Below are 23,076 nucleotides of genomic sequence, written 5' to 3'. Positions count from 1 at the left end.
CCCAAAGCAGGCAGTGATGTTGCCTGTCAGGATGCTCTCCACCGCTCCCCAGTAGAAGGACTTGAGGATCCTCACCGAGACCCTGAGTTTCCTCAGCTGCCTGAGGTGGTAAAGACGCTGCCTCGCCTTTCTCACCAGAGTGGAAGCTGTTGTCCTGGCACCAGAGTGACAGGTCAGCCACCTCCTCGCGGTAGGCCTTCTCATCGCTGTCGGTGATCAGGCCACCACTACCACCACCACCACCACCATCACCACCACCACAACGCTGTCGTCAGCAAACTTGATGATGGTGTTGGAGCTGGACCTGGCCACACAGTCATGTGTGTACAGGGACAGTAGCCCTGGGGGGATCCTGTATTCAGGGTGAGGGAGCTGGACATGGGCTTCCCCACCCTAACCCCACCTTAATCTCCTGAGGCCGGGCTGAGAGGAAGTCCAGGATCCAGGCACACAGCGGAGTATTGAGTCCGAGCTCCTGCAGCTTGACAGCCAGTCTGGAGGGACTATGGTATTGAAAGCTGAAAGATATATATATATATATATATTTACAAACTTTTTATAGATACATAGTGTGTGTGTATATATATATTAAACCTGATGCGGCAGAAACAGTTAAATAGACTCAATGGAAGAAGAAGGAATACATTTTTCCATTGACTTGAAAGACACTGCGCTGAGTTTGACCCACTTCCGGTGAGACACCTCTTCCGGAAGTAGCTGCTTGAAACACCACGCTCAAAGTTCCCACTTCTCCTCTGTGACTTGAACGCAGCATCACTCCTGCTCCACTTCCTGTCCGAGCAACATGACGGAGGCAGCAGCTTCTCCCGAGGAGCCGTGGAAAGTAAGTACCTGCTGCGGTACACACGGTAGTACACACCAATACACAGTGGTACACACGGTAGTACACACCAATACACAGTGGTACACACGGTAGTACACACCAATACACACCAATATACAGCGATACACACGGTAGAACACATGAATAGACATTGATACACACGGTGATAGACGCAGTGACATCTGTATATGTCACGGGAGATCATCACTGTTTCATCTTTTCATTTCGTCTGAGAACAAAACGTTGTAATTAAAGGTGAATTCCCGCAGAACGAGGAGGTTTCCTGTGTTCACATGAGGTTATTCGAGTGGAACTAAACCTAGATCCGCAGCACTTCCATGTTCCGTCATGTTCCCTGTTTGACTGTTTGGTTCCTCATCAAGTCACTTCCATGTTCTATGTTTGTTTGACTGTTTGGTTCCTCATCAAGTCACTTCCATGTTCTATGTTTGTTTGACTGTTTGGTTCCTCATCAAGTCACTTCCATGTTCTATGTTTGTTTGACTGTTTGGTTCCTCATCAAGTCACTTCCATGTTCCGTCATGTTCCCTGTTTGACTGTTTGGTTCCTCATCAAGTCACTTCCATGTTCTATGTTTGTTTGACTGTTTGGTTCCTCATCAAGTCACTTCCATGTTCTATGTTTGTTTGACTGTTTGGTTCCTCATCAAGTCACTTCCATGTTCTATGTTTGTTTGACTGTTTGGTTCCTCATCAAGTCACTTCCATGTTCTATGTTTGTTTGACTGTTTGGTTCCTCATCAAGTCACTTCCATGTTCTATGTTTGTTTGACTGTTTGGTTCCTCATCAAGTCACTTCCATGTTCTATGTTTGTTTGACTGTTTGGTTCCTCATCAAGTCACTTCCATGTTCTATGTTTGTTTGACTGTTTGGTTCCTCATCAAGTCACTTCCATGTTCTATGTTTGTTTGACTGTTTGGTTCCTCATCAAGTCACTTCCATGTTCTATGTTTGTTTGACTGTTTGGTTCCTCATCAAGTCACTTCCATGTTCTATGTTTGTTTGACTGTTTGGTTCCTCATCAAGTCACTTCCATGTTCTATGTTTGTTTGACTGTTTGGTTCCTCATCAAGTCACTTCCATGTTCTATGTTTGTTTGACTGTTTGGTTCCTCATCAAGTCACTTCCATGTTCTATGTTTGTTTGACTGTTTGGTTCCTCATCAAGTCACTTCCATGTTCTATGTTTGTTTGACTGTTTGGTTCCTCATCAAGTCACTTCCATGTTGAATGTTTGTTTGACTGTTTGGTTCCTCATCAAGTCACTTCCATGTTCTATGTTTGTTTGACTGTTTGGTTCCTCATCAAGTCACTTCCATGTTCTATGTTTGTTTGACTGTTTGGTTCCTCATCAAGTCACTTCCATGTTCTATGTTTGTTTGACTGTTTGGTTCCTCATCAAGTCACTTCCATGTTCTATGTTTGTTTGACTGTTTGGTTCCTCATCAAGTCACTTCCATGTTCTATGTTTGTTTGACTGTTTGGTTCCTCATCAAGTCACTTCCATGTTCCGTCATGTTCCCTGTTTGACTGTTTGGTTCCTCATCAAGTCACTTCCATGTTCTATGTTTGTTTGACTGTTTGGTTCCTCATCAAGTCACTTCCATGTTCTATGTTTGTTTGACTGTTTGGTTCCTCATCAAGTCACTTCCATGTTCTATGTTTGTTTGACTGTTTGGTTCCTCATCAAGTCACTTCCATGTTCTATGTTTGTTTGACTGTTTGGTTCCTCATCAAGTCACTTCCATGTTAAAACATTTCTTCATTTGCAGAAAGTCTTTGCTTGCAGCTTTACGTGGTTCATTGCGCCGTGTCACCCCCTGGTGACCACAGGCTGAAGTGCAGTGTGTAATGATCATGGTTTTCTTACCAAAAAAGAAGAAAAACACAAAAAAAACCACTTTATCCTGTGTTGTATAAATCATTCAGTTATACAGTTATTAAGTTTTAAGTCAAACAAAATAATAAATACATTGACATTCATAAGGTCTTAATTTCAACATATTGTTTGTTTTGGTACATATAGATTTACTGACCTGGCCAATGTTCTATTTCCATTTATTCCACTTCCCAATCTCTGACTTTACTATCAGACTTGAAGGAAACTGTTTGAATAACATTGACTCATATGCTTCAGAATACTGGCATCTGTACTGAATATATAGTACTTACCTGCCGTCTTGATATGTAGTTCAAATAGGTCTTATAGTATGGATTCATCTGATCCCTGCAGCCTCCCTGGACATGAATCAAAACAAGAATCACTGCAGAAAAACCTGCATTTGCTCATAACAAAGGGGGAAAATGCCGCTTTGTTCCATTGTGCTCAGAGGAACATGAACTCACCACCAGCTCTTTGGCTTTTGGGGCAGTTTACACCTTATTCTCTGGCTGCGCTGAGATGTGAGATAAAATGCAGCTTTTAAACCAGCACCGTGTCCAGGGCTGTGCTTAACCTCCTCCTCCTCCACAGGACGGAGCGTTCAGCGACAGCGGCTTCGACCACAGTGAGTCCGTCCGACTGGACCTCACTCACCCTTCCCTCCATCCATCCATCATCCTTCCCTCCATCCCTCCATCAGCCTTCCCTCCATCCCTCCATCATCCTTCCCTCCTTCCCTCCATCATCCTTCCCTCCATCATCCTTCCCTCCATCCCTCCATCATCCTTCCCTCCTTCCCTCCATCATCCTTCCCTCCATCATCCTTCCCTCCATCCCTCCTGTCTCAGTTCACATGTGTTTGTACACACAATGAAAATTATCAATTTCATTTTCATCTTTTGTTGTTGTGATGCCACAACCAGGTAATGATCTATGACACGGTAACAACATGTCTCCCTGCAGCAGAACATACATTCACTTATACTGTGGAACATCAACATTTCACCTCATTCACATTCTATGGAAGGAAAATTCTCCTTCAATTTGGATGGAAACGTGTGTGTGTGTGTGTGTGTGTGTGTGTGTGTGTGTGTGTGTGTGTGTGTGTGTGTGTGTGTGTGTGTGTGTGTGTGTGTGTGTGTGTGTGTGTGTGTGTGTGTGTGTGTGTGTGTGTGTGTGTGTGATGGAGGCATGTTATTTCTCTTCATAATTCTATCAGTATTTATGACACTTGATAATTTGACTTTGGATAATTCCATTTGTTATTGGGACGGGTTTCCAAAGTGGATCTTAAAACATGATGAGTGCATCCAGAGGTCTGTGTTTGTTGTTTCTAACTCTCTGGTCTTCGCCAGGTTTCTTTGCGGAGACGTCGCAGAAGGGAAGCTTGGTGTCCCGAGCCAACAGCATCGGCTCCACCAGCGCCTCCTCGGTGCCCAACACAGGTCAGCCGCGACGACTCTTTAATCCGTAGCTTCGGGTGTTTGACCGACAGTAAAGTTGTTTTCACCATCAAACGTCTCGTGTTTTCCCTGACGCCACTGTTTGAGTCTACACAGTTCTCACCCGCCTGGCTCCGCCCCCTGTGTTTCAGACGACGAGGACAGTGATTACCGCCACGAGACGTCGTACAAAGACCGACGGAGACAAGCGCACACACAGGCGGAGCAGAAACGACGCGACGCCATCAAGGTGACGCGCAGATTTTTTTTTATTATTATTATTGTTATTGTTATACGGAGAAAGTTAAGAAAAAAAGCTGTTCCTCCAAAGTTTTTCAGAATCAAATTTATTTAAAAGGAAATAAGAATTACAAAAAATACAAAGGTTTCAAGAATTATTTTGAGGATTTCTGTTTCACTTCATTTTTTACAAAGAAACAAAAAAATGCGATTTCTCACAAGAATTTGCACTTTTTTTGTGTTTTTCTGCTCAAATATCTTCTTTAAATAAATTCTGAATGAATGGGATCCTGGAAAATGTAGGGGAATTTTTTCTGAAGCTATTAAATATCTTAGAGGAGACGTCTCATGAAAATCTTTTCACTGCTCCTGCACCGACATGTGAGTCTGCGATGGAACCAACATCACACTGAGATAAAACCAGCCAGTCAGTTTGTTGTGATCTGACTGTTCCACAAAACATCTATCACAGCCGTTCAGCTTTGCCGCCCTGATATACGTCACTTCAGTAGAATCGGAACCGCCCTCCGTCTGAATAACTCCGCCCACGGCCGCAGCGCCGCCCGACCCGCTAGCGTGGAAGCTGAGAGCTTAGCGTGGGAAGTGCTGTGTTGGCTGCAGAGACCAGCACAAATCTTTTAAAAGGAAGAGGAATTAATACAAACTGTCTGAGAGGAAACTAGTAAGATAAACCTTTATTAGTCCCACGCCGGGAAATGTACATTGTTACAGCAGCAAAAAGGGGAAGAGCAGGAAACGGAGCATGTGAAGGTGAGCGTCAGCAACAACAGAACGTATGGAGGAAAAACACCACAAGCAGGAAGCAGAGCACTGAGCGTACTGCACATGGTACCACACGCTGCACAGCAGGGATTGTACTTTTCCTTTTTTGAGAAAAAGTGTGTGTATGTGTGCGTGTACAGTGTGTGTACAGTGTGTATATGTGTGTACGTGTGTGTGTGTACAGTGTGTACAGTGTGTACGTGTGTGTACAGTGTGTACATGTGTGTACAATGTGTGTGTGTGTACTGTGGGCTGCAGTGTGTGACTTGCTCCGCGTTTCGCCAAACAAAAGTGTAGATGTATTTATTTTGTTTTATGACGTTTCCGTAATTGAATGAAACAAACCCCACGCCCCGCCCTGTCCCTCTAACCCCAAGCTCGTGCCGACACTACGGTGAAGGTTCAGTTCAAAGTCGTTGAGAAACACATTTTGTTGGACTGATACGGTGAAATCAGTGAAAGTTACGAAGGAAATAGAAGGAAAGCCAGAAGCCACGCTCAAACCCCATTGGCTCACAGAACTAGGGGCCTGGGGAGGGAGGCTCCTCCCACTGAAACAGCTGTTTTCAGACAGGGCGGGTTGGACATGTTAGAATGGCTCCAACGCATCATCTGAGAAGTATTTTTAGCATTGAAAACTTTGAGAACATATTTTGAGACGGTATATTAACTTGGTGAAAAGTAGAATAAGAACAGAAGCCCCAGGACCTGGTTCTCACCTCCGTCTTCCTCCGTCTTCCAGAAGGGCTACGATGACCTGCAGTGCATCGTGCCGACGTGCCAACAGCAGACCGACTTCACGGTGGGAACGCAGAAGATCAGCAAGGCCACGGTGCTGCAGAAGAGTAAGAGATAAAGATGTAGAATCATTAAACATCAACATGAACAGCATCCCTCCCTCACGTCCTTTGTGCGTCTCTGCAGCGATCGACTACATCCAGTTCCTCCACAAAGAGAAGAAGAAGCAGGAGGAGGAAGTTACCATGCTGAGGAAGGAAGTGATGGCACTGAAGATCATGAAAAAGTAAAATAAAAACGTTTTTATATATATATTTAAGGGATATTCCAGTTTTGGGGGGAATTAGCTTTTTCAAGGGCCACAGCGAATCATCATCACTGCTTCAAACTTTTAAGATTTCTCTAATTTCCCAGGAGCCAGGCTAGCTGATCCCCCCCCCCCCCCCCCCCCGCTGCCATGCATTGAGCTAGCACAGTTATTATGTAGCACGGTTAGCATGCAGCATGGTTAGCATGCAGCACGGCGCCGTCTCAGCTGTGGCCGCACGGGGACGGAACTGGAAGCTTGTCGTCTGGACCTGGATCAGAAAGACAAAAAGCTGGTTTCCCCCGAAAACCTGCGGTTTCCTTCAGTCGGCGTCGGCTCAGACGTCTGATCCAGTTTCAGTATTTTGGGTTTGGTCACAATTAATTTCTCCTTAATTTTGTTAAAATGAGTCAAGTTCCTGTGGGTGAAGCAGCTGGGTGAAGCAGCTGGATGAAGTCATGTTTATTCCAGTTCCTCATGAATATGAAGGATTTTTCCTTAAAACGTTTAAAACGTGACTGGAAACTTCACGTTCACTCAACTTGAAGAATATTTCTGTGTTGAATGGAACAAGCGCTGAGTGGGGTTTGCAGGGACGTTCCAGCGGTTAGTGTTGTGGCCCCTGGGTCCTCAGGAACTACGAGCACATCGTGGAGGCCCACCAGAAGAACCCCCAGCAGGGGGCGCAGCAGGTGTCGGACCAGGTGAAGTTCGGCGTCTTCCAGAGCATCATGGACTCCCTGTTCCAGCCCTTTAGCAGCTCCGTCTCCGTGGGCAGCTTCCAGGAGCTTTCCGCCTGCGTCTTCAGCTGGATCGAGGAGCACTGCAAGCCGCAGGTGGGCGGGCCAGCCGTTGGCGGGGCCGTGGGTGGGGGCGGGGCCGGGGCGGGGGCCGGGGCGGGGGCGGGGGCGGGGGCCGGGGCGGGGGCCGGGGCGCGCTTAGCGGCGTGAGGCCCCTCGAGTTGTTGTTGGAGATCAGAGAGAATGTAGCTGTAGTTATGACTGAACCGCAGCTGCATGACCTTGTTCCCAATGTCAAAGATGAAAAGCCGTGTTTGGTATTTGTCTGGTGCTTCATGAGGAACATAAGTCTCCTGTGTCTGGTCTTCGGTTCCGCTCGGTTCCGCTCCCTGTGGATCCATTTTGAAAGCTTCTCACGAACCCAACGCTGTCTCTGCAGACGCTCAGAGAGTTCGTGGTGGGAGTTCTGCGGCAGCTCAGCGGACAGATGTACTGACCCCGGATCCGGACCGGGACCTCCTCACCCGGATCTCCGGACCTAGACCTCTAGACTCGGACCGGGATCTCCTGTCCCGGACCTCCGCACCCGGGACCCCGTCCGGTCCCGGGTGCGGGCTCAGTATTAAAACCGGGCTGCGTCCGACCGGATCGGAACCGCGGCTTGAGAAGCAGAGCGAGGTTTTGGGGGGGGGTTTGTTTAAGTGTATTTCATATCGTCTCCGTTTGCAGATTTTGGGGTTTGTTTGTTTGTTTGTTTGTTTGTTTGTTTGTACAGTGAAATGTTGTAAACATTGAATTCAAAACGTCTTGTCGTTGGAGGGAAATGTGAAAGATTTCAATTATTTTGATGTTGCTGGGTTCTATGTGTGGGGTCCGGGGCCCCCGGGGGCCCTTCAGGGGCTTCCAGGGGTCCAGCGTTGGCACCTGCTTCCTAGATCTGTTCCCAAATTTGGATTAAAACTTAAGTCCTCAAACCTTCGGCCGAAGCTTTTCTGCGTTTTGTTTTTCTACATTTGCAGCTGAATTTTTGGGTGAAATCTTGAAGATTCTTTGAAGACTGATCCCAGATCTGAAGGTTCTGCACCAAAATGTTATTATCTCTGAGTCAAACCCTTGAATAAGAACTGCTTTGAGACACACACACACCTACACACACACAAACACTTGTTGCTCAAGAGTTTCCTTGTTTCCCTTTTGCAGGTTTGACCCAGTTTCCTGTTTCCTTTGCAACTTGTTTAAACCTTCAGACGAACAAACTCTAAGCTTCACACTAAGAAAGGTTTGTTCTTCAATGGCCTCAGCGCCTGCAGCACACGCTGCACATTCTATTTCCAAATAGGAAATATATTTATATGTGTTTATTACATAATATTTTATAAAGAATGGGAATTTATACCAATGTTTTGGCTTCATCCAGAACAAATTCAGTCGAATACAGAAATAGATTTCAATTAATTGGTATTATTATTATTATTATTATTATCATTAATATCATTATTATATTATCATTATTATTATTATTATTATTATTATTAATAGTTGTTTATATTATTATTAATATTATTATTATTAATATCATTATTATTGTTATTGTTTTTATTAATATTGTTATTTATATTATTATTATTATTATTAATATCATTATTATTATTATTAATATTCTGGCATCACAAAATGAAATTCAACCCTTTTTTAAGGCACCATTTTTCCAAGGACTTATAGGACAAATATAACTAAGGACAAAAATGTGATCATTCTTAATGGAAAAAATTCATTCATACATCATAAAACAAATGAAAATGGCCTTGACAAAAATTGATGGGACCTTAACCTAATATTTTGTTGCACGACCTTTAGCGTCAATCACTGCAATCAAGTGATTTGTGTAGCTCTCAATGAGACTTGTGCACCTGTCAACAGGTAGTTTGGCTCACTCTTCCTGAGCAAACTGCTCCAGCTGTCTCAGGTTTGAAGAGACTGTAGGTTGTCTGCCACCAGGTACGGGAGGTGGGCGCACTGGGAGCGGTTGGGTCCGGGGGGAGGGGGTCTGCATGGTTGCTCCCCGGTCTGCTGAGCCCCTGGATCGATCCGATCGCGAGTCGCCTATCTCTCCCAGTGTCAAAGCTCATACTCAGCACATACACCGCACAATAGGCCTAGGGCTTGCGAGATGGGTGGGGTATAAGCTATGCGGGTGGGGATGCGGCAGGCAGCTGCCATCTTGCCTGTCAGGCTCCTGCCCAGTGAGCTTCTCATCCATCCCAAAGTTTTATTCCCACTCATATTAGCTGAGAATACATACACTCGCACACCAATCCTACTGCGAACAACACTCCATCGGACCAGGGTCTGCGGGCCAGGAGGCGTGCGAGTGAAGGACTCGCACCCCCAACCCTGCATTTTTAACTGCAATTACCAACAGCACACATTGAGCACCGGGGTTTTCTGGGGTGGCCGGTCGCTGGCGGGTCGCTGTGGGGGCGTGGTTGGCCGGGGGGCGGTCGGGTGGTCCCCCCCCTCCCGGCCTGGCTGGAGTCCTGACGGCTTGCGCCTGGTGGCTTGGGATGTGCTGCGACCTGGTGGGGCTGCAGAGAGCGCCGTCGGGTGCCTTCCAGGGCCACTGGGGGGACTGCTTGTCATTGTTGGTGTGGGTTGTGATGTGGGAGGCAGCTGTTGGCCTTTTGCTTCTGGGGCGCGGCTTCTCTGCCCCGGGTGCTGCGGGTGGCAGAGGGCCTGTATACCTGGCGGCCTGCCGGCACGCTGCTACCTGTACGGGCACTTGGCACCCACGTCGGGCATCTGGTAGGCTGTGGTGGGGTGGGCCTCCCCCTTTTGCGGGGCGTGTGGGGGTCCTGCCGGCTCGCCCGTGGGGCGGGCGGCTCGGGTGGGGTGTCGGTCTGTCGTCATGGGGCCAGGATCCGGGCCCGTGGCCCGTGCCTGGCGCCCGTGGCCCAGGTTCTGTGCCGGCGGCAGCGTCTCGTGCCTGCACCCGGGGGTTGGTTGTATGTGTGCGTCCCTGGGGTGCGGGGTCTCCTCGTGCTCCCTGGGACTGGGTCATGCTCCTCGGGGCCGGCCGTGGGGGTTGCTCCACGTCCCTCTGGCTTCTCTGGGGGCCCGGGGCTCTTCTGTGGCCCGGGGGCAACCTTTCCTGCAGCCTTTGGTTGTCTACAGGGCTGTGGAGTTTGGGGGGCTTCGGGGCCCCTTCCGCTGCTTGGAGGCGCCACAACATAATACCAACCTCCTACACCAGAACCAATGAGGATAAGTCATGTACACACACACACACACACACACACACACACCTCCTTTTCTCCCTCATTTGTTGTCATAACTACGTGACCAGTTGTTGTTCCAGTTTTCCTGGACCTAATTCACTGTTTTTCAATACATGTTGTCGTCCAATGTTGATGTTTTTGTGTAAATGTTTGTTTCTATGTTTATTTGTCTCACCGTGGTGATTCACGATAAATAGTTCTCCAAAGAGGGGGGGGGTGGGTGGTGGTGGTTGTGTGCTCTTGTCATCCTACAGGTCATCACAGGACAGAGTTATTGCAGCGGTTGTTGATGATTTAAGAATGAATAAAGAGCTGCGTTGCAGGTTGACAAGTTCAACTCCACTTGCAGACTAACTCTGTCCTAGATGCAATGGAACAAATACTCTGTGTTGTATGTCCAGCATGCTGACAGCACAGATTTAAAAATAAATAAATAAATACAATAAAAAATCAAAAAAAGAAGAGACTGCATGTTTCAGCTCTTTCCATAGATGTTCCATAGGATTCAGATCGGGACTCATAGAAGGCCACTTCAGAATAATCCAATGTTTTGTTCTTATCCATTATTGGTGCTTTTAGCTGAGTGTTTTGGGTCACTATCCTGTTGGGGGAGCCGTGACCTGCGACTGAGACAGAGCTTTCTTACACTAGGCAGTACGTTTGGCTCCGGAATGCCTTGATTAGATTAGATTAGATTAGATTAGATTTCATTTAGCAGACGCTTTTATCCAAAGCGACTTACAATTGTTCAATCACCGACGGAAGCAGCCATCAGGAGCAATTAGGGGTTAAGTGTCTTGCTCAAGGACACTACAGCATGCTAGCAGGAGGAGCCTGGGATCGAACCAGCAACCTTTAGATCACTAGACCACCAGCTCTACCGCCTGAGCTACCATCCCCCCTGATAGTCTTGATATCTTATTGTGCCCTGCACAGATTCAAGGCACCCCGTGCCAGATGCAGCAAGGCAGCCCCAAAACATAACCGAGCCTCCTCCATGTTCCACAGAAGGTGTGGCGTTCTTTTCTTTGAAAGCTTCATTTTTTCGTCTGTGAACATAGAGCTGATGTGACTTGCCAAAAAGCTCCAGTTTTGACTCATCTGTCCAAAGGACATTCTCCCAGAAGCGTTGTGGCTTGTCCATATGCATTTTAGCAAATTCCAGTCTGGCTTTTTTATGTTTTTCTTTCAAAAGTGGAGTCCTCCTGGGTCTTCTTCCATGGAACCCACTGTCACTCAAAAAGTGACGGATGGTGCGATCAGACACTGATGTACCTTGACTTTGGAGTTCAGCTTGTACCTCTTTGGACGTTGTACTTGGCTCTTTTTCTACCATTTGCACTATCCTTCTGTTCAATCTGGGGTCGATTGTCCTCTTTAGAAGAAAGAAAGAAACAGTCTTTATTAGTCACGCAACACACCACACTACAACACATGCACACACACACGCACGCACATGCTTTTGATGGTGGCCGGTGAAATGGATCCTCTGCATTTGACCCATCCTGGCTTGTCCTTCCTCCGGGGGCACAGTCAGGAGCAGTGGTCAGCGTACGTGGACGCGCCCGGGGACCAGGTGATAATTGTACATTGCTGGTCAGACCATGATGGGTGCATGTCTTGGGTGGGGGTCCTTACTGACGTGAGGTGGAGGAAACCCCATGTGAGCACGAGGAGAACATGCAAACTCCACACAGAAAGGCTCCTGTTTGGGAGATAACCCACCGGAGCACGGTGCCAACAGCGCCCCAGGCGGGAATCGAACCCAGGACCTTCTTGCTGTGAGGCAGCAGTGCAATGCACTGCGCCACCGTGCCATGTGCCTTGTGGCCTCGTCCAGGGAGGTTGGCTACAGTTCCATGGACCTTAAACTTCTTAATATTTACAACTGTAGTTCCAGGAACATCAAGCTGTTTGGGGATTCTCTTTTAGCCTTTACCTTCAACATGCTTGTCTATCATTTTCTTTCTGATCTCCTCAGACAACTCTCTGGTCCATGTTCAGTGTGGTGCACACGATGATACCAAACAGTAAAGTGACAACTTTTCTCCATTTAAATAGTTATATAATATAGAGTTATACAAATAATTTAAATAGGCTGAATGACTGATTATAACATTGAACATGTGTGATATCAATTAAAGAAAACAGTTAGTTTGAAGAATCGGCATCTTACAGCAGTGGAGGTGTTTGTGTGTCCCTGTGACCCTGGGAGCTGTGTTGTCGGGGGCATTAGCCCCTGGTAGGGTCTCCCAAGGCAGAGTGGTCCCAGGGGAGGGACCAGACAAAGAGCAATTCAAAGGACCCCAATGAATAAACACCAAAGGCAACGAGGTACCTTGCCCGGAATAGGGAAACGGGGGCCCCCTCCTGGAGCCAGACCTGGGAGGGGAGCTCGCCGGCAAGCGTCTTGTGGCCGGGCCTTGACCCATGGAGCTCAGCTGGGCACAGCCCGAATAAGCATCATGGAGCCGCCACCCTGTAGGCCCACCACCTGCAGGGATAGGCCTTGGGATCGGGTGCAATGTCAGCCGGGCGGCGGGCAAAGGCGGGGGCCTAGGCATGCTGATCCTCGGCATCGCAGACTATTTCTAGAGACGTGGAATGTCACCTCTCTGGCGGGGAAGGAGCCGGAGCTGGTCGGGAGGTGGAGCGGTACCAACTAGATTTAGTTGGGCTCACCTCTACACACAGCACTGGCTCTAGAACCAAACTCCTGGAGAGGGGCTGGACTCTCTCCTTTTCCGGAGTTGCCCAGGGTGACATTTCACTGCATATATGTATGAACGTAAGTATATGTATGTGACAAATAATCTCTTGAACTTGAACTTGAACTTGAGAGGCGCCAGGCACTTGTGGGGATACTCACGAGCCCCCTGTGAGTGCCGCTGTGTTGGAGTCCTCCCCAGTGAACGAGAGGGTCGCCTCTATGCAACTACAAGTTGCTAAGGGGAAAGCTCTGACTGTTGTGTGTGCTTATGCACCGAACACCAGTTCAGAGTATTCGGCCTTCTTCTAGTCTCCGGGTGGTCCTTGAAAGGGCTCCGCCTAGGGACTCTATAGTTCTACTGGAGGACTTCAACGCTCACGTGGGCAACGATGGAAAAACCGGGAAGCGGGTGATTGGGAGGAATGGCCTGCCTGATCTGAATCCGAGTGGTGCTTTGTTATTGGACTTCTGTGCTAGTCATGGATTGGCCATAAAAAACACCATGTTGGAGCATAGGGTGACTCGTGTACGTGGTACCAGACCACCTTAGGTCAAAGATCGATGATCGACGTTATGGTCGTGTCATCAGATCTGCGGCTGTATGTCTTGGACACTCGGGTGAAGAGAGGAGCAGAGCTGAGCTGCGAATACAAGCGGCCGAAATGGATTTCCTCCATAGGGTGGCTGGGCTCAGCCTTAGAGATGGGGTGAGGAGATCGGACATCCGGAGGGAGCTCGGAGTAGAGCCGCTGCTCCTTCGCGTCGAAAGGAGCCAGTTGAGGTGGTTGGGGCATCTGATCAGGATGCCTCCTGGGCGCCTTCCCTTGGAGGTTTTCCGGGCACGTCCAACCGGTAGGAGACCACGGGGTGGACCCAGAACACGCTGAAGATATTATATATCCCAGCTGGCCTGGGAACGCCTCGGGGTCCCCCAGGAGGAACTGGGAAATGTTGCCGGGGAGAAGGGGGCCTGGAGCTCCTTGCTCAGCCTGCTGCCACCACGACCCGGCCCCAGATAAGCGGAGGAAAATGGATGGATGGATGGATGGAGTAAGATTGAAATATCACTATAATCAATTATTTATAATCTTTCGTAAGGGGTACCAACAAATCTGTCCAGGCCATTTTAGAATATAATTGATCTCTTTTCACAGTTTCTTTGCTTTACTCTGACATATCAAAGCCATGCAGGTATACATGAAAAAAATGCTTTTAATTTAATCACATTTCAGGAGCAATGAAGCATTGTTTTAATGAGCTGTCAGGGTACCAACAAATTTGTCCATGTCTGTACACACACAGTATAGGATCTATACAGTATAGATATATATATAAATCACATTACCACCTACCAAGTGAGTTTTCTTTAAAGCACTTCTCAAATATTTTTCAAGGTATTCCAGTGCTTACATTTCTGAGGATGAAATTCAAGCACCTCAATGACCTGGAATGTGTGGTGTTATTTCAAATCAATTCAGAAACAACAGAATTGGGTTGTGTCAGTTCTATTGAGTATTGTTTATTTACCTGTGACACTTTAATTCCTCTATTTTATGAAACAGTTTTTCTTGGACTTGATACATTTTCCATTTCACTCTGGTTTCCAAAGTTACTAGAATTTATTCAGACATTAAAATGTCTGGAAATCCTGCTTCTTACCAGAGGGGATGAGTGGAAAGTTTCCCAAAATCTGAAACATAACACGAAATGCAGAGAGGATTTAACTTTTAACATTTAAATTTTTTTATTAATAAACTACAAACAGAAAAATGAATTGAAACCAAACAACGACTTAATATTCAACAGGAAGTGGCTTAATCTGCGTTTAACCTTTAAATCTTCATAAAACACTTTATCCACATCAACACTGCGTTCTAACCAGCTGCACATCAAGGTGTCAGGTGCTTGGTGCGAGCACCTTGCAGTCCTCGTCCGTCTCCACGCCCACCTCCTCCTGGACAAGACAGAAACAGGATTGCTTTTCAATTCTAAATCCAACATCTAGTGCAGCTTGTTGTAGAAACAAGGTTGGGCTTCACCAGGAAGTGCTTCTTGCTTTTGGGGTAACCCTCCAGGATGGAATTGATCATGTCTGACGCCTGAATAAAAAACAACAAAAACATTTGAGGCCAATCAGATCGGGATCTAATCAAAGTACGTAAAGTGGTAATCTGCAAGGTTCTTTTGCCAAAACAACACCTCGTTTGATACTTTACTCAGCGCACACTTAATAACAAACAGCCATCCAAGGTGTCCTCGTTCTGCATGTGCTCCTCTATATGCTGCTTCACATTGATGGTGGCGGGGTCCGCCATGGTTAACTGCACATATCGATGAAGATTCCCCAAAAAAAAAAGAAAATATCCAAACCACCTCAAGTGATCAAGAAAAGACACCCAAATCAAGGATCCGAAGCAGTAACAATAAAGTAACATTTGGAGCGAAGACGAGCATGGAACTCTGGGAGTTCAACGCTGCTATCTGGTGGATTACCACTTTAAAGAAGCACTTGAGTACTCTGAGGATTTATTTACATTCTTTCCAGTTTTGAAGCAGGGATGCCAGGTTCTTATTTATTTTTATTTTTAATGGTATTTGGGTGTTAGGATTAACCCCTTGCCCCCGTATGACATATTAATTATATATCATGAAATCTACAAGTCTGAGGTTTCACAACACGTCACCATTCTCTTCCTCTTCCTCCACTCCTTCACGTAGACGCTCTGCTCTCTGTAAACCTGCCGACACGGAGAAGAGAATTAACTTGATCAGCTCTTATTTCCTTTATGCTCTTTATTACATTACATTACATTTACATTTAGTCATTTTAGCAGACGCTTTTATCCAAAGCGACTTACAATTGTTCAAACACCGACGGACGCAGCCATCAGGAGCAATGAGGGGTTAAGTGTCTTGCTCAAGGACACTACAGCATGCTAGCAGGAGGAGCCTGGGATCCAACCAGCAACCTTTAGATGACTAGACCACCAGCTCTACCGCCTGAGCTACCACCCCCACATTATTCCCTTTATCCTCCACCTTCTCCTTCTCCTCCGGCGTGATGTGCTGCGTCGCCGTCTTGATGTTCCTCAGTCGCTCTCGGAAACGGTGGCACTCGTCCTTTAGCTCCTGGATCTGTGATGTCACTTCCTGAGTCGTCATGGCGCCGCTAAGATCCTTCAGCTCTGCGATCACGTGTTGCCCCGGCGACACGACAACAGCCAATCAGAACGCAGGGCGGACACAAGGAGAACAAACACTCGGGCAAGTGGAACGTGCTTTTAAAATGAACTTGAAATAAAATGCAATGAATTCATTCATTTATATTGAAATAAATCATGACATCACAGTGAATTGACAAAGAATATCAAAACAATATCAAACTGTCATAACTATATCAAAACAATATAACAATATCAAACTGTCATTACTATATCAAAACAATATCATAACAATATTATAACAATATCAAACTGTCAGAAATATATCAAAACAATATAAACTGTCATAACTATATCAAAACAATTTATAACAATATCAAACTGTCATAACTATATCAAAACAATATCAAACTGTCATAACTATATCAAAACAATTTAAAACAATATCAAACTGTCATAACTATATCAAAACAATTTATAATATCAAACTGTCATAACTATATCAAAACAATATCAAAACAATATAAACTGTCATAACTATATCAAAACAATATCATAACAATATCAAACTGTCAGAAATATATCAAAACAATATAAACTGTCATAACTATATCAAAACAATATCATAACAATATCAAACTGTCATAACTATATCAAAACAATATAAACTGTCATAACTATATCAAAACAATATCATAACAATATCAAACTGTCAGAAATATATCAAAACAATATAAACTGTCATAACTATACCAAAACAATATCATAACAATATCAAACTGTCAGAAATATATCAAAACAATATAAACTGTCATAACTATATCAAAACAACATCATAACAATATCAAACTGTCATAACTATATCAAAACAACATCATAACAATATCAAACTGTCAGAAATATATCAAAACAATATAAACTGTCATAACTATATCAAAACAATATCATAACAATATCATAACAATATCAAACTGTCAGAAATATATCAAAACAATATAAACTGTCATAACTATATCAAAACAATATCAAACTGTCATAACTATATCAAAACAATATCAAACATATCAAAACAATATCAAACTGTCAGAACTATATCAAAACAATATCAAACTGTCATAACTATATCAAAACAATATCAAACTGTCATAACTATATCAAAACAACATCATAACAATATCAAACTGTCAGAAATATATCAAAACAATATAAACTGTCATAACTATATCAAAACAATATCATAACAATATCAAACTGTCATAACTATATCAAAACAATATAAACTGTCATAACTATATCAAAACAATATCAAACTGTCATAACTATATCAAAACAATATCATAACAATATCAAACTGTCATAACTATATCAAAACAATATAAACTGTCATAACTATATCAAAACAATATCATAACAATATCAAACTGTCATAACTATATCAAAACAATATAAACTGTCATAACTATATCAAAACAATATCAAACTGTCATAACTATATCAAAACAATATCATAACAATATCAAACTGTCATAACTATATCAAAACAATATCAAACTGTCATAACTATATCAAAACAATATCATAACAATATCATAACAATATCAAACTGTCATAACTATATAAAAACAATATCAAACTGTCATAACTATATCAAAACAATATCATAACAATATCAAACTGTCAGAAATATATCAAAACAATATAACAATATCAAACTGTCATTACTATATCAAAACAATATCATAACAATATTATAACAATATCAAACTGTCATAACTATATCAAAACAATATAACAATATCAAACTGTCAGAAATATATCAAAACAATATAAACTGTCATAACTATATCAAAACAATTTATAACAATATCAAACTGTCATAACTATATCAGAACAATATCAAACTGTCATAACTATATCAAAACAATTTAAAACAATATCAAACTGTCATAACTATATCAAAACAATATAAACTGTCATAACTATATCAAAACAATTTATAATATCAAACTGTCATAACTATATCAAAACAATATCATAACAATATCAAACTGTCAGAAATATATCAAAACAATATAAACTGTCATAACTATATCAAAACAATATCATAACAATATCAAACTGTCATAACTATATCAAAACAATATCAAACTGTCATAACTATATCAAAACAACATCATAACAATATCAAACTGTCATAACTATATCAAAACAACATCATAACAATATCAAACTGTCAGAAATATATCAAAACAATATAAACTGTCATAACTATATCAAAACAATATCATAACAATATCATAACAATATCAAACTGTCAGAAATATATCAAAACAATATAAACTGTCATAACTGTATCAAAACAATATCAAACTGTCAGAACTATATCAAAACAATATCAAACTGTCATAACTATATCAAAACAATATCAAACATATCAAAACAATATCAAACTGTCAGAACTATATCAAAACAATATCAAACTGTCATAACTATATCAAAACAATATCAAACTGTCATAACTATATCAAAACAACATCATAACAATATCAAACTGTCAGAAATGTATCAAAACAATATAAACTGTCATAACTATATCAAAACAATATCATAACAATATCAAACTGTCATAACTATATCAAAACAATATAAACTGTCATAACTATATCAAAACAATATCATAACAATATCAAACTGTCATAACTATATCAAAACAATATAAACTGTCATAACTATATCAAAACAATATCAAACTGTCATAACTATATCAAAACAATATCATAACAATATCAAACTGTCATAACTATATCAAAACAATATCAAACTGTCATAACTATATCAAAACAATATCATAACAATATCATAACAATATCAAACTGTCATAACTATATAAAAACAATATCAAACTGTCATAACTATATCAAAACAATATCATAACAATATCAAACTGTCAGAAATATATCAAAACAATATAACAATATCAAACTGTCATTACTATATCAAAACAATATCATAACAATATTATAACAATATCAAACTGTCATAACTATATCAAAACAATATAACAATATCAAACTGTCATTACTATATCAAAACAATATCATAACAATATTATAACAATATCAAACTGTCATAACTATATCAAAACAATATAACAATATCAAACTGTCAGAAATATATCAAAACAATATAAACTGTCATAACTATATCAAAACAATTTATAACAATATCAAACTGTCATAACTATATCAGAACAATATCAAACTGTCATAACTATATCAAAACAATTTAAAACAATATCAAACTGTCATAACTATATCAAAACAATATAAACTGTCATAACTATATCAAAACAATTTATAATATCAAACTGTCATAACTATATCAAAACAATATCATAACAATATCAAACTGTCAGAAATATATCAAAACAATATAAACTGTCATAACTATATCAAAACAATATCATAACAATATCATAACAATATCAAACTGTCATAACTATACCAAAACAATATCAAACTGTCATAACTATATCAAAACAATATCATAACAATATCAAACTGTCAGAAATATATCAAAACAATATAAACTGTCATAACTATATCAAAACAATATCATAACAATATCAAACTGTCATAACTATATCAAAACAATATCAAACTGTCAGAACTATATCAAAACAATATCATAACAATATCAAACTGTCAGAAATATATCAAAACAATATAAACTGTCATAACTATATCAAAACAATATCATAACAATATCATAACAATATCAAACTGTCATAACTATATCAAAACAATATCATAACAATATCAAACTGTCAGAAATATATCAAAACAATATAAACTGTCATAACTATATCAAAACAATATCATAACAATATCAAACTGTCAGAAATATATCAAAACAATATAAACTGTCATAACTATATCAAAACAATATCATAACAATATCAAACTGTCAGAAATATATCAAAACAATATAAACTGTCATAACTATATCAAAACAATATCATAACAATATCAAACTGTCATAACTATATCAAAACACTATCAAACTGTCAGAACTATATCAAAACAATATCAAACTGTCAGAAATATATCAAAACAATATAAACTGTCATAACTATATCAAAACAATTTATAACAATATCAAACTGTCATAACTATATCAAAACAATATAAACTGCTATAACTATATCAAAACAATATCAAACTGTCATAACTATATCAAAACAATATCAAACTGTCAGAACTATATCAAAACAACATCATAACAATATCAAACTGTCAGAAATATATCAAAACAATATAAACTGTCATAACTATATCAAAACAATATCAAACTGTCAGAAATATATCAAAACAATATAAACTGTCATAACTATATCAAAACAATATCATAACAATATCATAACAATATCAAACTGTCAGAAATATATCAAAACAATATAAACTGTCATAACTATATCAAAACAATATCAAACTGTCAGAACTATATCAAAACAACATCATAACAATATCAAACTGTCAGAAATATATCAAAACAATATAAACTGTCATAACTATATCAAAACAATATCAAACTGTCATAACTATATCAAAACAACATCATAACAATATCAAACTGTCATAACTATATCAAAACAATATCATAACAATATCAAACTGTCATAACTATATCAAAACAATATCAAACTGTCATAACTATATCAAAACAATATCAAACTGTCATAACTATATCAAAACAATATCATAACAATATCAAACTGTCATAACTATATCAAAACAATATCAAACTGTCATAACTATATCAAAACAATATCATAACAATATCATAACAATATCAAACTGTCATAACTATATAAAAACAATATCAAACTGTCATAACTATATCAAAACAATATCATAACAATATCAAACTGTCAGAAATATATCAAAACAATATAAACTGTCATAACTATATCAAAACAATATCATAACAATATCATAACAATATCAAACTGTCATAACTATATCAAAACAATATCAAACTGTCATAACTATATCAAAACAATATAAACTGTCATAACTATATCAAAACAATATCAAACTGTCATAACTATATCAAAACAATATCATAACAATATCAAACTGTCATAACTATATCCAAACAATTTATAACAATATCAAACTGTCATAACTATATCGAAACAATATCATAACAATATCAAACTGTCATAACTATATCAAAACAATATCAAACTGTCATAACTATATCAAAACAATATCATAACAATATCAAACTGTCATAACTATATCCAAACAATTTATAACAATATCAAACTGTCATAACTATATCGAAACAATATCATAACAATATCAAACTGTCAGAACTATATCAAAACAATATAAACTGTCATAACTATTTCAAAACATTATCAAACTGTCATAACTATATCAAAACAATTTATAACAATATCAAACAATATTATAACAATGTAAGAGACAGTAAACAGGTGGTAAACACAGTAAACAGCCGGTAAACAGGCGGCAAAGAGTCTAACCTGCGTCCAGCTGCCGGCAGCTCCGGCAGACGCTCTGAACCCTGGCGCTGAGCTCGGAGATGCCTTCATCCATGGATGTAAGATGTGAGTCGCTCACCTCTGAGAACTGACCCTGAACACAGAGCAGGGGAGGTGGAGGAGGAGAACTGAGGTGAAGGACTCAGGTGGAGGTGAAGAACTGAGGTTGGAGTGAAGGACTGATGTGGAGGAGGAGGAGGACTGAGGTTGAGGTGGAGAGCTGAGGTGGAGGTGAAGGATTGAGGTGGAGGAGGACTGAGGTTGAGGAGAACTGAGATGTAGGAGAGAGCTGAGGTGGAGGAGAACTGAGGTGGAGGTGAAGGATTGAGGTGGTCAAGGAGGACTGAGGTGGAGGAGAACTGAGATGTAGGAGAGAGCTGAGGTGGAGAAGGAGGACTGAGGTGGAGGAGAACTGAGGTGGAGGTGAAGGATTGAGGTGGAGGTGAAGGATTGAGGTGGAGGAGAACGGAGATGTAGGAGAGCTGAGGTGGAGGAGAACTGAGGTGGAGGTCGATGACAGAGGAATCTCCTCCTCCACCTCAGATGAAGCAGGAAGTGATGTCACAGTGTTTCCTGGACTCACCTGGTCAGCGAAGTAGATCTTCTGTTTCCCGTACGTCTTCTCCTTGATCTTCTCCTCCACAGCGAGCTGCTCCAGGGCTTTCAGCACCACCTGCAAGACGGGTGGAGCTTCACTACAGCTCAGGCCTGGATCCATGGAATTGTAAGGTTTTGTTTTTTTAATCAAAACCTCTCTCTCTATCTGTGTGTGTATATATAACCTACAACCCCTAACCTCCACCCGAACCTCCTCCTCCACCTCTCACCGTCTTCCCCAGTCCGTGCTGTTTCTGCAGGTTACAGAAAACATCCTGAGCGCTGTACGGTCTGTTCTGCTCCTTCAGGTAAGACAGGATGACAGACACACCTGGAGAGACAGGCAGACAGGTAGAATAAACGACAGACAGCCAAGCAAACAGACAGGCAGACAGTGAGACAGGCAGAGAAAGAGACAGACTGGAAGTGACATCAGAGCTCAGTGTTTGCAGCTAACCATGTTAACATGTTTAAAACTAGATAGTTAGACACAGTCATAAACAAGTAATAAAACATCATCATCATAATAAAACTCCCATTTTTAGTCATAAACTAGTAATAAAACTCTGAGTTACAGTTTTCCTTTTTGCTCATTTTCCTTCAGTTCGACGCGGCTCCAAACAAACACAGAAAGTTCGGCGCGGAACGTGCGTCATGACGTTGACGTTCGATGCGTCACAGCTGCGTCAGACGCAGACCTGATCAATCGATCCGTGGATCTGTTTCCTTCTTGGTGCAAGTATCGATGCATCCGTCTCGGTTTATCTT

The 23,076-nt window shown here is 41.5% G+C and overlaps 2 protein-coding genes across 2 annotated transcripts; one reads left to right on the top strand and one right to left on the bottom strand.

Moving 5' to 3' along the window:
- Positions 1 to 793: 793 nt before the first annotated feature.
- Positions 794 to 7,970, top strand: mlx (MAX dimerization protein MLX). The gene is made up of 8 exons (XM_080009343.1): positions 794 to 844; positions 3,338 to 3,371; positions 4,102 to 4,191; positions 4,341 to 4,438; positions 5,954 to 6,056; positions 6,136 to 6,235; positions 6,891 to 7,092; positions 7,436 to 7,970. Exons 1-8 carry the CDS (start codon positions 806 to 808, stop codon positions 7,490 to 7,492), a joined length of 723 nt encoding a protein of 240 aa, XP_079865469.1. The 5' UTR covers positions 794 to 805; the 3' UTR covers positions 7,493 to 7,970.
- A 6,544-nt stretch (positions 7,971 to 14,514) lies between these two features.
- On the bottom strand, positions 14,515 to 22,938 carry psmc3ip (PSMC3 interacting protein). The gene is made up of 8 exons (XM_080009346.1): positions 22,884 to 22,938; positions 22,539 to 22,639; positions 22,295 to 22,384; positions 21,694 to 21,805; positions 16,021 to 16,166; positions 15,666 to 15,719; positions 15,021 to 15,080; positions 14,515 to 14,935 (listed from the first exon to the last, which is right to left on the bottom strand). Exons 1-8 carry the CDS (start codon positions 22,900 to 22,902, stop codon positions 14,879 to 14,881), a joined length of 639 nt encoding a protein of 212 aa, XP_079865472.1. The 5' UTR covers positions 22,903 to 22,938; the 3' UTR covers positions 14,515 to 14,878.
- Between the last annotated feature and the right edge of the window lie 138 nt (positions 22,939 to 23,076).

This window comes from Zeus faber, assembly GCF_960531495.2.
Source record: "Zeus faber genome assembly, chromosome: 11".
NCBI lineage: Eukaryota > Metazoa > Chordata > Actinopteri > Zeiformes > Zeidae > Zeus > Zeus faber.
This window is presented reverse-complemented; position numbering and strand designations above follow the sequence as displayed.